Source organism: Hyla sarda, chromosome 2 (assembly GCF_029499605.1).
Source record: "Hyla sarda isolate aHylSar1 chromosome 2, aHylSar1.hap1, whole genome shotgun sequence".
In the NCBI taxonomy this organism is placed as follows: Eukaryota; Metazoa; Chordata; class Amphibia; order Anura; family Hylidae; genus Hyla; species Hyla sarda.
Window position 1 is genome coordinate 217766485 of NC_079190.1, and position 16816 is coordinate 217783300.

The window sequence follows — 16816 nt, forward strand, 5'->3', positions numbered from 1 at the left end:
ACAGACGGATATTTGTCTACTATAATTAGATGACAACATTGAGTCATTGACGCTTTGGATTCAACTGTTGCTTACTAGCTGTGCCCACATTTTAGTCAATTTCTTCCATTAGTAAACTACACCATATTAGGAATATATTAGGAAAATGCATAGAATGCATAGACAGTAACATTAAAATATATTCTTATAAAAGAGTTGTCCTAATAAAGTGGGTACAGTATGTGGTAGAGCATGCTGGTATTTAACTATAAGGCTATATTCCCACTAAGGTATTTAGCTGGTTATTGAGCCTCATTAGGGCCAGTATTTTTAACAAAACCAGATGGTAAGATTTGCACCTTTTTACTGTGTTTTGGACTCACTCCTGATATTGTTAAAAATACTGACCAAAATGAGACTCCTAAACTGAGGGTGAACATAGCCTAGATGTTATATTTGTTTAGGGTTCACACGGTTAGTTAAATCAACTGCTTTGTAGTTTTTATGTAGTTACATAGTTTGAAAGGTTAAAAAAAAGACAAGAGTCCATCAAGTTCAACTAAAAACCCTACCGTGCTGATCCAGAGGAAGGGACCCCCCCCAATCAGACTGATGAAAATTCCCCAATGACACAGGAAACATTCCTTACAGACTTCAATAAGGCAATCAGAATAAATCTCTGGATCAACGTTCTATCCAGATACATCTAGTGTCCATAACTTGTAATTATTTCCAATAAAACATACAGGCCCCTCTTGAACTTGTTGATTGCATCAGACATCACAACATCATGTGGCAGAGAGTTCCATAGTCTCACTGCTCCTACAGTAAAGATTCCCCATATGTGACGATTGTGAAACCTTCTTTCCTCTAGACGTAGAGGATGCCCCCTTGTCATGGTTACCGTCCTTAGTATAAAAATATCACTAGAAAGATCTCTGTACTGCCCATTCATATATTTGTACATTGTGATCAAAACTAAATAACCTCAAGCTTGATAACCTGTCTTGGTACTCTGATTCAGCCATACCACTAATTACCTTAGTCGCACTCCCCTGCACCTTCTCCAGTTCTGCAAAGGCAAAACTATGTCCTTTTCACAAGCCTCTATGCCACTTTTGAAACAGCTTTTGCAATGAGCGCTTGTCTCGGAAGCAGAAAGAAGACAGAAGCATTGCAGGACCAGAAGGAGAAGAAAGGAAGCTGCAACACTGCCAGCAGGGGACAGCGAGTAGGTAAGTATGGCCTTTTCCCCCCCCCCTAATTTTTATGGGCCCCAGAAACATTAATTTTTATCCAAATAACCCAAATTAAGTAGGAAAAGGTTATGCTAGATTAATAAATGTAACTTACTCTGAGATAACTGCTACATTTTGGACTCTTGTCTGTGTTTTCTCTTCTTTTGAAGTCCTTTTTATTTGCAGTTTTAGACCTTGAAGAAAAGATAGGTTGAAACTGTAGTCTCAAACATTCATGTAGGCTTTGAAACATCTTTAGTTACTTTGTGTATTTTTTTTCTAATGTTTAAATTTTTACTTTTATGGCAAAGTCATAGCTGTGTCAGAGTAGTGACAAGTAAGTCTAAGGCTATGTTCACACACATTATTTTGGGCTGCATTTTTGATCCATGAATGGCTGAAAAATGGACAAAAAAACAAACAAAAATAAGACTGCAAATAATGCCCAAAATACTGTGGTAACATAGCCTTAGAAAATGGCTAAAACAACTGTATGAGAACTTAGACTGACATTTATCACGTATAGTGTCCAGTACCCTTTTTCTTCCACCTTTTATTCACTGTAACATTTGCGCACCATGCGCCAAGGTTATTAGTATGGCGCGGCAACATTGTTACATATAGCGCACAACTACTTTGGCGGGAATATTGAACTTTAAACCACCTTATTCCCGGCTTGCGTAGCAATCCCCTCACTTCATTTTCTCTTCATAAAATTAGTCTCCGCTTGTTTTCCATCTACTTTCTTCAAAGTCTGTATATTAATTAAGCAGAACGAAAGTTAATGGCATAGTCTGGGGCACGGAGGGCAGAGCCGAATCCTTCATCTTCCGCTGCCAACCTTCACACTGCTAGTATGGAGGTTGACTCCTTCGTGAGGAGAATGTTGATGACGAAGTTGATGATGATGACATTACAGATCCATCTCCAATGCAGATTCGAGGTTCTAAAAATCTAAATTTCTTAGAAAGGGAGACGGAAATTATAGTAGATGCCTCCCAACAGTCCCGGATCCGGCGCGACTTTCCTGCTTTTGGGGTGATGTCCCGCCATCCCGGAACAGCCCCCACATGTCCCACATTTAACTGAAAATTCCTCTTATGAGGCATCTACAGTTAAATGTGCTGCTCCTCACCCTGTCAATCACTCGTGTCCGCGGCTACAGTAAGCCAGGACACAAGAGGCAGGACCGTCCCTCTGCACTCCGGCGCACGAGTGACGTCATCAGGCGCCAGAGCGCAGAGGAAGAGAAGAAGAGGACCCGAACAGCGGTATATATGAATGGAAGGGCAGTGGCGGCTTTGCGGCCTGGCTTCTCCAGAATGAATAATGGCAAAATTATGTGATGTATGAAATCACTATATCGCAATCCGCAATTATCGCGATTTGATGCGGATTGCAATATATATCGTGCAGCCCTAGTGTAGCAATCAGGAATGGACGCTCAGTACTACAGAGATGAGAATTTACATTATGGAGGTTCAAACACGCCACCTCAGAGATTGTGTAAGATTTCTGCTCTAAATAAGGTATTGCGCCAAAGTTTGCACCTTTTAACAGAACGTGCAGTTAATAAATAAATGTCAACAGCATCGGCAAAAAAAAATGTACGGGACTGCAAAGATGACTAGAACGTTAAAATGAAAAGGCGCACTAAAAGGCGCAACAATAGCTGGGAGTGCCAAAATAGCGCCAAAGGCAGACAAAAGAAAAGCTCTAAAGCATATGATGAAGGTCAGCCATAGTCTCATGCAAAAAAACTGACTTAATCTGGTTATTTAGCCCTGGGAACTGCACAGTTTGAGCAACTCCCACTAAAGTTAATGAGAGTTCTACAAATTGTGTAACTTCCCGTTTCAGCCTCTTTTGGCTACCCAACTACCTATGATGACAGAAAATAGCCTGGAGGGGGCCGAGGAGATGAAAGTACCCCTTCAAGGTAATCTTGCCATGGTACCCATGATTCTTGGAATCTGTTTTATGAAGACACACATAAAACTGCATTCTCTTTTTGAGCTAACTCATGTAACATCAATTTAAAATCAAATATTTAGTATTGTTGGTTGTCGCCTTAACATCCCTTGGCAAGATAAGCTGGTAACCTGGTGAGTTAAAGTTTTACCAGGATAGTTAGGATTTATTCAGAGGCAATAGAGACTGCAAACTGTATGTATAGTAATCTGTGGTTTAGCAGGAAATGGGGCAGGTGGAAGGAAGTAACACATCACTGCAGAGTTGCTATACATACAAGGTTTGTAATCTGTAACCATGGAGTCATATAGGTCTGCATAGGAGATGTCAAGTCTATTCTGGATTACACCCTGTTTCAATTATTATGCAAATTATATTTTTCTCATTTACCTAAATAATTCATGTAAATAACAGTCAGCACAATTCTCATGTTATCAACTATTAAGAGTACAATTCAAATTTTATTGAACAAATCTCCTAATAATAGCAATATTTTTTATTTTTATTAACATAAACTTACAGTGCACTGTTCCAAATTAGTACGCACAGTAAGTTTCAAAACACTTTATAGGTATTAAAGAACTGAAAATTGTCATTTGTTGTGTTTCCAGCATATTTACTGAAATCAAAAGCTATTTCAATCAAACTTTTAACAACATTTTAACTTTTTACACATTTTAACAGGTCACGTTACATTTTAACATCGGACCCCTTATTTGATAGAAGCTTCACAAGTCTTGCATCCATTGAACTTGTGAGTTTTTGGACAGTTTCTACTTGAATTTGTTGGCAAGATGTCAGAATAGCCTCTCAGAGCTTCTGCTTGGATGTAAACTGCCTCTCACCCTTATAGATTGAGGATGCTTCAAAGGTTCTCAACAGGATTGAGGTCAGGGGAGGATGAAGGCCACACTATGACTTTTTCTCCTTTTATCCCCATAGCAGCCATTGATGCAGATTCTTTGCAGCATGAGATGGTGTATTGTCATGCATGAAGATGGTTTTATTGTGGAAAGCATAGTTCTTCCTTCTGTACCAGGGAAGAAAGTGGTCAGTCAGAAACCCCACATACTTTGCAGAGGTCATCTTTACACCTTCAGGGAACCTAAAGAGGCCGACCAGCTCTCTTCCCATGATTCCAGCCCAAAACATGACTCCACCACCGCCTTGCTGACGTGGAAGCTTTGTTGGAACAGGGTGGTTGTCCACCAACCATCCACTACTTCATCCATCTGGACCATCCAGGGTTGCACGACACTCATCAGTGAACAGGACTGTTTGAAAATTAGTCTTCATGTATTTTTCTGCCCAAGTAGCTGTTTCTGCATGTGAACATTGGTTAGTGGTGGCCGAATAGAAGGTTTGTGCACAGTTGCAAGACTCTGGAGGACTCTAGACCTTGATGTCCATGGGACTTCAGAGGCATCAGCAGCTTCAAATATCTGTTTGCGGCTATGTAATGGTATTTTAGCAGCTGCTCTCTTGATCTGATGCATGGATCTGGCAGAAATCTTCCTCAATGTGCCTTTATCTGCCCGAACCCATCTGTACTCTTAATTAGCCACAAATCTCTTAATAGTGCGATGATCATGCTTAAGTCTTCATGAAATATCTCATGTTTTCATACCTCATCCAAGGCATTGAACTATTTCACTCTTTTCGGCAGCAGATAGATCATTTTTCTTTCCCATATTGCTTGAAAATGGTGCTCTGCTTAATAACGTGAAACACCCACCTTTAGTAGTTTTTCCTTAAATTGGGCTCACCTGGCAATCTAATTATCATAGGTGTCTGAGATTGTTTTCAGTGATCAAAAGAGCCCTGAGACACAATGCCATCCATGAGTTACACTGAAAAACTAAATATTTAATCTTTGTGACACAAATAGAATTTTCATTATAATTTGGAACAGGGTGTAAATGATTAGTAGGGACTCCTGGACCTTCATCCCAGCTCTGCGATCCAGACCCCACCCAACCTTTTACCGCACTCAGCTAGATGCAACAATCGACTCAATGCTGCGTAGATATTTGACCAATGATCAAAATTGTCTTCCAAAATGTTTAGTTAGACAGCAAATACAGTAGAAAGTCTGTTTTGTAAATTTTCCATGATATAATTGATTAGTGTTTTGTTTCATATTGTATTTGGTTCTCCTCCTGTTATTTGCACCCTACTTTAAGCCGTATTGTCCTATACTATATTTTTCGATTGTTTAACCCCTTAACGACCATGGACGTAAATGTACGTCCTGGTTTGGCGGTACTTCGCGCACCAGGACGTACATTTACGTCGGTAATGGCCGACATCCGCAATTATGTGGATGTCCGCCATTTACTCCTCAGATGCCGTGATCAGTACAGATCACGGCATCTGCGGCAATACGCATATTAAAATTGATGATTAGATCACCCGCAGCGATCCTCATCCATTCATTCGTTTTACTACATATATTGTGACTACATCATCTTGATAAATTCATTTCCATTCAGTTGTTTCTTTGCAACTTTTATTGATTCATTTTTTTACTTTTTTCATATATCTGCATCCCGGAAATCTTAATATATACTATTCTTTTAATGTTGTATGATTTTGTGAATTGGATGGAATTTATGTTAATTTTACCCGCCAAATTTTGGCGTCCTTTTTGAGTGTATATATAGCCTCTCAGAACACTGTCAAGTTATACCAATCTGAGGAAGGGTGTATACCCGAAACGCTTCATTGGTTAAATTTAAAAAATAAAATTTTACCTTGAAACATCTATTGCCTGATAACACTTGGAGAAGTTTGCGCCTAGAGGGGGATTCTTTATCATTCTTTTGCTGAATCACTGGCCATAGTAGTGTCCTGCCTCAGATAGTGATTGGTAGAGCAGAATATGACATATTTGCAGCTCCAGTAAGTGCACGTGGCAGAAACAGGCTGGCTGCCATACTGGAGGCTGCAGGGGACAGCCTGAGCACATCGCTTAATTATATATATATATTTTTTTGCTGGATAACCCTTTTAACATAGTATTACAGTTGTGGTGGGAAAGATGTAAATTTAACTTACTGGGTCTTCAGCTTTTACCTACAGTTTTAACTTACTTCTTGAGAACTGAGTCCTACAGAAACAAAACATTACAAAGCTGATAATGCCTGTGACAAGGATAATGCCTCCAAAAACCAGGAGCCAGAAATATTGCGTGTACCATGGCTGTTCCATTAGTTTTCACACCTGTTGGAAAAGGAAATCAGATACAGTGAGTCAGTCATTCTACGCAACACACTCATTTCTAACAAAGGCATTTGGTATAAAGTCTGTTTTAACAGTATGATCTGTAAGTGATTATCTTCTTTTTTCTAGGCAAAATGCCTGCAGCAGTATATCTATCTCAAAAATCTGTACAGCGAAGGGGTTTTCTCACCAGAGAAACTCATTAAAACCTTTAAATGTCGATCACAACTTTAGTAAATTGTAGATTTTTCCGGTGTCAGCAAGGCATTTCAAGAGGCGAGGATTGTGCTGAAATCACCTATGTGCAAGTAAAAAGTGCAAGTGTTCACACTAAACAAATGTACACAAGGATACGGTCCAGTGCAAGCCCTTCTCCAAAAGGAAAGAGGCTCCCTAACAAACCAAAGCCTTTGCATTCAGGCCAAAAGGCACCTGCTTGGTTCAAGGTGCAATGTCCCTTTTTGTAAAGCTACTAAAGTGCTCCTGGCATCTAACTAGGCGTTAACCCAGATGTCCACCAAGAAACTATGAAAACCAGTTTGCATCCCTGCCAAAGCAGAGATACCCTGGGATAAGCAGGGAGGTGAGGAACCTGATGGCCACACACACCTCCCCTGGACCGGTCCAGGGGGGACACCCAGATGGGCTACCACACCCATCTAATGCTAGTGACAAAAAGAACACATACATGGAAACAGTGACAAAAAATAAATATATAAATGAATAAATAAATAAGCGCAGTGTAACACTGCCCGGACATCCGGACGGATCTATAAAAATTCCTCTGCTGATCAACAGCCAGGAGGTCGGAATGCTAGAAGTGAGTGCCCAATTAGAGTAAGAGAAAAGAGCGTGCTATGTGCCATCTTTGAAGTGGGGTCACTACTCCCAAGTGAATTCCGGCAGCCTGGGGTAACCACTTCCAGGGCACGCCCCCTCCCATAGACTTTCATTGAGGGGCGGGGCATGACCTCACACGGGGCCGGAATCGTGATGTCACGATACTCATTTACTCGTTACGCTTCACACTCGGAGCCTCCAGCACTGCGGTGAGCTCACAAAGGTGGGTGCGCTATGACAGATTGCGGGGGTCCCCAGCAGCGGAACCCCCGCGATCAGGCATCTTATCCCCTATCCTTTGGGTAGGGTATAAGATGTATTAGGGCCGGAGTAACCCTTTAAGGCCAGATCCTAAGAAAATAGGTCGCTTCAGGGTCTGCTTCCAGGCCATATGGCTATCCCTGGTACACCTGCCCCACTCTGCCAGGAATTTCAATTTAATCATAAATGGTGGTCATTCAGATGAAAGACCATCATGTTATAAAGCTTAAGTCTGTCTGAACAAAACCTGTTTCTGTTTGAACTCATAGAGAGAGGTATCTGGGAGCAGTTTTTCCCCTCTATCTATTGGCCAGGGATGTGTGTTTATGGAGATAAGCCATCAGCTTTCCCATTTATATGAGTGAGGTGTCCCAGTACAGGATATGGTCCAGTCAGGTACATGCTGCCTTAGGTGCTTCACGAAATGCCTGTTCTGGGTCCCACTGCTCTCAGTGCTGTTATTTTACAGTGTGTCCTGTTTTATGATGATTTCTGGTATCTGTGTTATGCTGATCTTATTAAGTGTTAATGTGCCTTTTGGGGAACATGCAGAGGAGGTCATGCGATTATTATGCCCAATGGGACCCCCGCCCTTTGCCTTAAATAGTCTAGTCAGGGAGGGTTCTAGTAAGTGAGGAGTTAGTTGGAGCTGAGGTAACAGTGTGGAGTGGTAGTGAGAGGACTGCTGCTGGGATACAAGGGAGGCCTAAGAAAATCTTAAAGTCAGCAGCACCGCCATTCTGCAGGTGTCCCCATCACAGGAGGAGTTGGTAATTCCTAGCTGTGGGCAATAGGAGCCAGTGAGTCGACATGTCACACAGCGCTAGTCCAGGATAACTAAAAAGATAACAGGACAGGATGTGCTCCATGATGTAATACCCTCGGCACAGTGGTAACACTATATGTTTACTGTGCTTACCGCAAGTGGTTGTACTATTGGCCAAGTACAACCATGGGGTTATGTATATCAAGCTAGTGGTCCCTGCAGCCACTCCACGCAATTAGAAACAGCATAAAACAACAATCCTTCCTCCGAACTAACAGCAGGATGAATCAGGCGCTGAGACCAGGGAAAAGGTGAGTAAAGTTTATTACCCACAGTGCAACGCGTTTCGTGGACTAGCCGCTTCTTTAGGCATCAACGCTGTTTGTTCGGAGGAAGGATCATTGTTTTATGCTGAGTCCAGGATAACGTCAGTAGAAAGCATCTGGCAGCTGAGGTCCAAAGGTCTAGTTAAAAGCTTGGAAGGAAGCTTAAGTGGATATTTTGCAGTATTAGCTGTCTCCTGTAACAAGTTACAGTAACTTCAAGCAACTTCAAGGGCATAGCACTGATCAGTGTTATCGGACATCTTCTGCTCTGGTCTGCTCGATCTCAGACCATAGCAGAAGACCCGTGGAAGGCGACGGAAGCAGGTGAGGGGACCTCCGTGCGCCGTTCTGGATGATCGGATCGCCAAGGCAGCGCTGCGGGTGATCCAATCATCCATATTTCTGATCACACTGCCGCAGATGCCGTGATCTGTGTTGATCACGGCATCTGTGGGGTTAATGGCAGACATCTGCGCGATTGCGGATGTCGCCCATTACCGGCGGGTCCCTGGCTGCGATCAGCAGATGGGACCTGCCGCGCATGATCCGAGCATCGCTCCGATGCTCGCGTTCATGTACAGTACATAAATATACATCCTGGTGCGCTAAGTACCACAGCACCAGGACGTAAATTTACGTCCTTGGTCTTTAAGGGCTTAAGGACTCAGGGCGTACTTGTACGCCCTGGTCATGATTACAGGGTTTAAACCGTTCTCACCAGTGGAGAACGGGTTAAACCTGGTGGGTCCCGGTTGCTACCGATGTCACTGATCAGGCCGATGCCCAGCATTAACCCTTTAGATCAACTTTGATCATGGCATTTAAAACAAAAGGGAAAGAATCCTGGCAGCTCAGCGGAGCTTACCGGACGGATCTTACTGGATGACGAGAGGGTCCTCACCTGCCTCTCCATCTTCCGATCGGCGATCTACTGCTCCAAGCCTGCTCAGCAGGCAGGAACAGGAGAGCGCCGGTAACACTGATCAATGCTTTCAGTATATGCAATCAGAAGATTGCATGTTGTAGCCCCATGTAGGGGCAAAAGTGTAAAAATAAAAGCTAATAAAAGTTCATTAACCCCTTCCCTATTAAAAGTTTAAATCGCCCCCCTTTTCCCATTTTTTCAATAAAATAATGTGATAAAGAATAAAAATAATCATATGTGGTATCGCCATGTGTGTAAATGTCCGAACTAATAAGTATTTGGTCACCTACAAACAAGCAAGATTTCTGGGTCTCACAGACCTATAACTTCTTCTTTAAGAGTCTCCTCTGTCCTCCACTTGTTGCCTGTATTAATGGCACCTGTTTGAACTTGTTATCAGTATAAAAGACACCTGTCCACAACCTCAAACAGTCACACTCCAAACTCCACTATGGCCAAGACCAAAGAGCTGTCAAACCAAACCAGAAACAAAATTGTAGACCTACACCAAGCTGGGAAGACTGAATCTGCAATAGGCAAGCAGCTTGGTGAGAAAAAAATCAACTGTGGGAGCAATTATTAAAAAATGGAAGACATATAAAACCACTGATAATCTCCCTTGATCTGGGGCTCACCGCAAGATCTCACCCCGTGGTGCTAAAATGATCACAAGAACGGTGAGCAAAAATCCCAGAACCACACGGGGGAACCTAGTGAATGACCTACGGAGAGCTGGGACCAAAGCAACAAAGGCTACCATCAGTAACACACTACACTGGCCAGGGACTCAAATCATGCAGTGCCAAACGTGTCCCCATGCTTAAGCCAGTACGTGTCCGGGCCCGTCTGAAGTTTTTTAGAGAGCATTTGGATGATCCAGAAGAGGATTGGGAGAATGTCATATGGTCAGATAAAACCAAAGTAGAACTTTTTGGTAAAAACTCAACTTGTCATGTTTGGAGGAGAAAGAATACTGAGTTGCATCCAAAGAACACCATACCTACTGTGAAGCATGGGGGTGGAAACATCATGCTTTGGGGCTGTTTTTCAGCAAAGGGACCAGGACAACTGATCCGTGTAAAGGAAAGAATGTATGGGGCCATGTATCGTGAGATTTTGAGTGAAAACCTTGTTCCATCAGCAAGGGCATTGATGATTAAACATGGCTGGGTCTTTCAGCATGACAATGATGCCAAACACACCACCGGGGCAATGAAGGAGTGGCTTTGTAAGAAGCATTTCAAGGTCCTGGGTTGCCTAGCCAGTCTCCAGATCTCAACCCCATGAAAAACCTTTGGAGGGAGTTGAAAGTCTGTGTTGCTTAGCAACGGCCCCAAAACATCACTGCTCTATAGGAGATCTGCATGGAGGAATGGGCCAAAATACCAGCAACAGTGAGTGAAAACGTTTGACCTCTGTCATTGCCAACAAGGGGTATTGAACAAAGTATTGAGATAAACTTTTGTTATTGACCAAATACTTATTTTCCACAATAATTTGAAAATAAATTCTTTAAATATCAGACAATGTGATTTTATGGATTTTTTACAGGCCTCTCTCATCTTTTTAAGTGGGAGAACTCGCACAATTGGTGGCTGACTAAATACTTTTTGCCCCACTGTAGATGCCTCACTTATAGAGGAACTCTGATACGTTACAACTTTATCCCCAATCCACAGGATACCGAATAAAGCACCGAAACATGCCCCCTCCATGTATCTCTAAGGGAGAGCTTGGAGGTATAGCATTCATGTATCTACGGCTCTCCCTTAGAGATGCATGGAGGGGGTGTGTTGACCACAACTCCGTGAGGTGGTTGACACAGTTCTATGGAGCGATGGCTGCACTGTGCATGGAGAGTCATGGCGCCATGCAGGAAAACTTGGGGGGTCCCAGCAGTCGACCCCCGCGATCAGACACATAGGGGGAGGTTTATCAAACTGTGTGAGAAAAATAGAGTGATTTTTCCACAGCAACCAATCACAGCTCAGCTTTCACTTTACCTCAGTATGTTAGCTGAGCTGTGATTGGTTGCTGTGGGAAAATCACTATTTTTCCTCTCACACAGTTTGATAAACCTCCCCCTCTGTGTCTGATTGTGGGGGGGTCGACTGCTGGGACCCCCCAAGCTTTCCTGCCTGGCGCCCTGACTCTCCCCATGCACAGTGCGGCCATCGCTTCAAAGAACTGTGTCAACCACCGCACGGAGTTGTGGTCAACACACCCCCTCCATGCATCTCTAAGGGAGAGCCGGAGATACATGAATGCTGTACCTCCAAGCTCTCCCTTAGAGATGCATGGAGGGGGCATGTTTCGGTGCTTAATAAGAGCCGGGCACCAAGCAGAAGATCACAGGGGGTCCCAGCGGTCATCCTGTGGATAGAGAATAAGTTCTTAAGTACCAGAGCCTTCCTTTAAGGTGCAGGAAGCAGCTGTGGGGATTATCCTATTTAACTAATTAGCCAGTGTCTGACAACTTTTAAAACTATTGTTTCACTGAAATGCCAGAGAATTCCACAACTTCCATGTGACGTTTAGTTAAAAGACAAACTAAACGGTTATCTTAAGTATATGTTTGCTTTCAATTGGAAGAGCTTTACTAGAAGCAATGGTTAAAAAGATAAGCAAGTGAGTACAACATATCTAAAAAAGGGTATTTTATAGCTGCAAATATATGCCAGACACTTGGCATGGTGCCTGTAATTTACTATTGCTGTGGGAAATTGCATAGAATTGTCAAAAATAATATCATACAAAATTAAGCACTGATAAGCTTTATTGTAAGAGTAGGAAACTGACCACAACTTCTTCCAAAACATGAACTGCTCTTTCTGTAATGTGTAACAAGGAATATTCAATAGAAAACTATTAATAAGGATAAAACACAACAGTTAAAAAATGTTTTTGCCATGTAAGGACCCCTGTAAATTTTTTTCCAATTCGGAAAAACATCAATCGCAATTTGTATGTAATGCTATGTTCACACACAGTATTTCAGGAAAGTAAAGACATGAATCTCGAACCCATCCACTCCTAAATGGTGACTCCCAACTAACTAGCCCCTAGACTGGGCTTAGTACACAGGGCCATCATTAGGACAATAAAAGACACTGCTGGCCATGCCAAATGGAGAACTGAGGTGGATCTGGAACAGCACCGGGTAAGTTTAAGTGCTGAAAAAACTTACCTGCTCATCATTTTTAAAAGCCATAAATCAATAGTAAATGTCTGACTTTTCACCCATTACATCTATTTATTTACTATGCTGGGTTAGATGTTATATATCTCATTTATATAACATACATGACTGTAAATTATGTCTAACTTTAAGAATAAAACATAAAATATAACAGCAATAATTATACATAGAAAAAACATACTGTAACTAAAAAACTTTCTGCTTCTTTGAATTAACAACGGAAATGTTACATAGTTACATAGTATGGTTGAAAAAAGACATACGTCCATCAAGTTCAACCAGGGAATTGAAGGGAAGGGTGTAAGGGGATAAGGGGAAGGGATGGGATTTTATATTTCTTCATAAGCATTGATGTTATTTTGTTCCAGGAATGTATCTAACCCTGTTTTAAAGCTATTCATTTTTCCTGCTGTGACCAGTTCCTGAGGTAGACTGTTTCATAAGTTCACAGTTCTTATGGTAAAGAAGGCGTGTCGCCCCTTTAGACTAAACCTTTTCTTCTCCAGACGGAGGGAGTGCCCCCTCGTCCTTTGGGGGGGTTTAACCTGGAACAGTTTTTCTCCATATTTTTTGTATGGGCCATTTATATACTTATATACGTTTACCATATCCCCCCTTAAACGTCTCTTCTCAAGACTAAACAATTGGAACTCCTTTAATCGTTCCTCGTAGCTAAAAAGTTCCATGCCCCATATTAGTTTAGTCGCACGTCTCTGCACCCTTTCCAGCTCCACAGTGTCCCTTTTATGGACAGGCGACCAAAACTGAACAGCATATTCCAGGTGAGGCAGTCATGTATATGACTTATATATAAAAATATTTGATTACAGTATAACATTATATTAAAGATGTATCTATCTTCCCACCCATTCAATTCTTTTTTATTTACCAATATAATTATGCTATGTATGCTATCCTAAATTAGTACAGCTGATGAATACAAAATAAAGAGCAGTAATCCTTTACTTATTTAAAAAATATCAAACTTACTATCTGCCGTTGTCCACACAGTTGTTTAGATGTGTCTTCTGTTGTAAGTCCACGCAGTTCTATTGATTCTTGTTTCATCCAGTAATACATACTCTTTACCTCAGAAAATTAAATATTTCTTGTCCCGCATTCCAGGAAGAGGATTTCACTTTAAGCCATAGCAGTTCACGTTTTGGAAGAAGTTGTGGTCAGTTTCCTGCTCAGTATAAAGCTTTTCAGTGCTTCATGTCGTATGATGTTTGAAACTTTTATTTCCACTTCCTCTTTATTGTATTCTTACAACTGTCTGACTGAATTACATTATTTTCCTAAAAAAGTTATACTGTGTCTGTTTGAGTAAAGGTATCTAGAGATCATGATTGCTTTGTGTCTAACAGCCGCTAACCATACTGAGTTGCAGAGAATGAAAGTTTCCTGATCCTCATCTTCAGTTCGATACCTGCAGTGTAATCCCCAGGTTATGTCTGTTTTAAACTAACTTCCAATCTGTGAAATCTCCAAACAAGGCTGTGTCAGGAAGCAGAGAGAAGTGTAAACTATGGGGCATATATTAAAAAAAATATTTAACACTATTTTTTTGCCTATAGCGGCCAATTTTTAAGCGTTACTGTCATTAAAAACACCTTTAAACAAGTCGTGAGTTATTAGCATGGGAAGCGGGCGGCATTGTACATTGTCGATTAGGTGAGCGTAGTGTCACATGTTGGGCACAAAAAGCAGGAAGAAGACAGCACCGGAGGACAGGAGAGCGATTCCAACAGTACCAGGTGAGCAGCAGAAGGTATTGTCAAAGGATGAGCTGATCCGAAACATGTCAACCAGTGTTCCAGCTACATGGAATTATGTGAAGATTTGTATCTATTTTATTAATCTGTAAAAAAGAAAGAGAAGTGCCAGCTTATGCGATATGTCTGCATTATCTTGCACTTATAAAATCTCAGTTGTCAGGGTTCTTATAGTTTACCTACATGATTTTCCCTTTGGCGCATACCTCTAGGTAAATTTTAACACAAATATTTTTTTTAATGTTACATTATATGATAAAATTAACCCCTTAAGGACTCAGCCCATTTTCACATTAAGGACACAAAACAATTTACGTTTTTGCACTTTCGTTTTTTTCCTCCTCACCTTCTAAAAATCATAAGGCGTTCAATTTTGCACCTACAGACGCATATAAGGGCTTGTTTTTATGTAACCAATTGTACTTTGTAATGACTTTAGTTATTTTATAACAATCTGCGGCGAAGCAAAAAAAAAAATATTTGTGCAGTGAAAGGGAAAAAAAGACATTTTGCTACTTTTTAGGGATTCCGTATTTATGCAGTGCACTTTTCAGTAGAAATGACACCTTATCTTTATTCTGTAGGTCCATACAGTTACAAGTATACCTGTCACGATGCCGGCTGGCAGGTAGTGGATCCCCTGCGCCAGAGAGGGATGGCGAGGACCGCGCTAGTGGACCGGTTCTAAGCCACTACAGGTTTTCACCAGAGCCCGCCGCAAAGCGGGATGGTCTTGCTGCGGCGGTAGTGACCAGGTCGTATCCACTAGCAACGGCTTACCTCTCTGGCTGCTGAAGATGCTGAAGATAGGCGCGGTACAATGGAGTAGGCAGAAGCAAGGTCGGACGTAGCAGAAGGTCGGGGGCAGGCGGCAAGGATCGTAGTCAGGGGCAACGGCAGGAGGTCAGGAACACGGACTAGGAACAGACTAGGGAACGCTTTCACTAGGCACTAAGGCAACAAGATCCGGCAAGGGAGTGCAAGGGAAGTGACTAGATATAGGGAAGTGCACAGGTGAACACAATAAGCTAATTGGGCCAGGCACCAATCATTGGTGCACTGGCCCTTTAAATCTCAGGGAGCTGGCGCGCGCGCGCCCTAGAGAGCGGAGCCGCGCGCGCCAGCACATGACAGCAGGAGACGGGAACGGGTAAGTGACCTGGGATGCGATTCGCGAGCGGGCGCGTCCCGCTGTGCGAATCGCATCCCCAACGGCCATGACAGGGCAGCGCTCCCGGTCAGCGGGACCGACCGGGGCGCTGCGGAGAGAGAGACGCCGTACGCGCTCCGGGGAGGAGCGGGGACCCGGAGCGCTAGGCGTAACAGTACCCCCCCCTTAGGTCTCCCCCTCTTCTTGGGGCCAAAGAACCTGAGGAAAAAAAATTCAATTTTTCCGTGATGAGGTCCGATGCAAATTAGGAGGGGTTCTGTGTGGAAACGAACGAGACAGTCCAATCTTTTATTGTAAAAACAATAGATGTAGAGGGGTCTGGCGAGACTGGTCACAGGAACGTAGAACCTGTTGATGAGAGAGGCCAAAAAAAATTTTCCTGCAGATCCGAAATCCAAGAAGGCCACTGTAGAGAAGGAGAAGGCAGAGGCAGACATCCGCACAGGCACAGTAAGACGTGGAGAAGCAGAGTAGACATCAAGGACTGTCTCACCTTTGTGCGGAGTCAGCGTACGTCTTTCCTGGCGGGGAGGACGGATAGGACAATCTCTTAGGAAGTGTTCGGTACTAGCACAGTACAGGCAGAGGTTCTCCATACGGCATCGTGTCCTCTCTTGAGGTGTCAAGCGAGACCGGTCAACTTGCATAGCCTCCGCGGCGGGAAGCACAGGAACAGATTGCAGAGGACCAGAGGAGAGAGGAGCCGGGGAGAAAAAACGCTTCGTGCGAACAAAGTCCATATCCAGGCGAAGCTCCAGACGCCATCCGGAAGAACGCATGTCAATGCGAGTGGCAAGATGAATGAGTTCATGTAGGTCAGCAGGAGTCTCTCGTGCGGCCAGAACATCTTTAATGTTGCTGGATAGGCCTTTTTTAAAGGTCGCGCAGAGAACCTCACTATTCCAGGACAACTCGTAAGCAAGAGCACGGAACTGAATGGCGTACTCGCCAACGGAAGAAACACCCTGGGCCAGGTTCAGCAGGGCAATCTCGGCTGAAGAAGCTCGGGCAGGTTCCTCAAAGACACTTCGAATTTCCGAGAAGAAGGAGTGTACAGAGGCAGTGACGGGGTCATTGCGGTCCCAGAGCGGTGCGGCCCATGACAGGGCTTTTCCAGACAGAAGGCTGACTACGAAAGCCACC

General features: G+C 43.0%; 1 protein-coding gene across 7 annotated transcripts in view; it reads right to left on the minus strand.

Annotated features, from left to right (window-relative positions):
* LOC130355757 (uncharacterized) overlaps positions 1–16816 on the minus strand; it is a 146650-nt gene that overhangs the window by 16847 nt on the left and 112987 nt on the right. For 5 of the 7 annotated variants that reach the window (XM_056556371.1, XM_056556369.1, XM_056556370.1 and 2 more), the window contains 2 exons: positions 6281–6410; positions 1333–1411 (listed from right to left, as the gene is read on the minus strand). In XM_056556371.1, the coding sequence (XP_056412346.1) occupies positions 1333–1411; positions 6281–6398 (197 nt within the window). In that variant the 5' untranslated portion in view covers positions 6399–6410. Of the gene's footprint in view, positions 1–1332; positions 1412–6280; positions 6411–9818; positions 10379–13717; positions 14212–16816 lie in introns of those variants that run through there. The other 2 variants (XM_056556367.1, XM_056556372.1) reach the window with 2 other exon arrangements.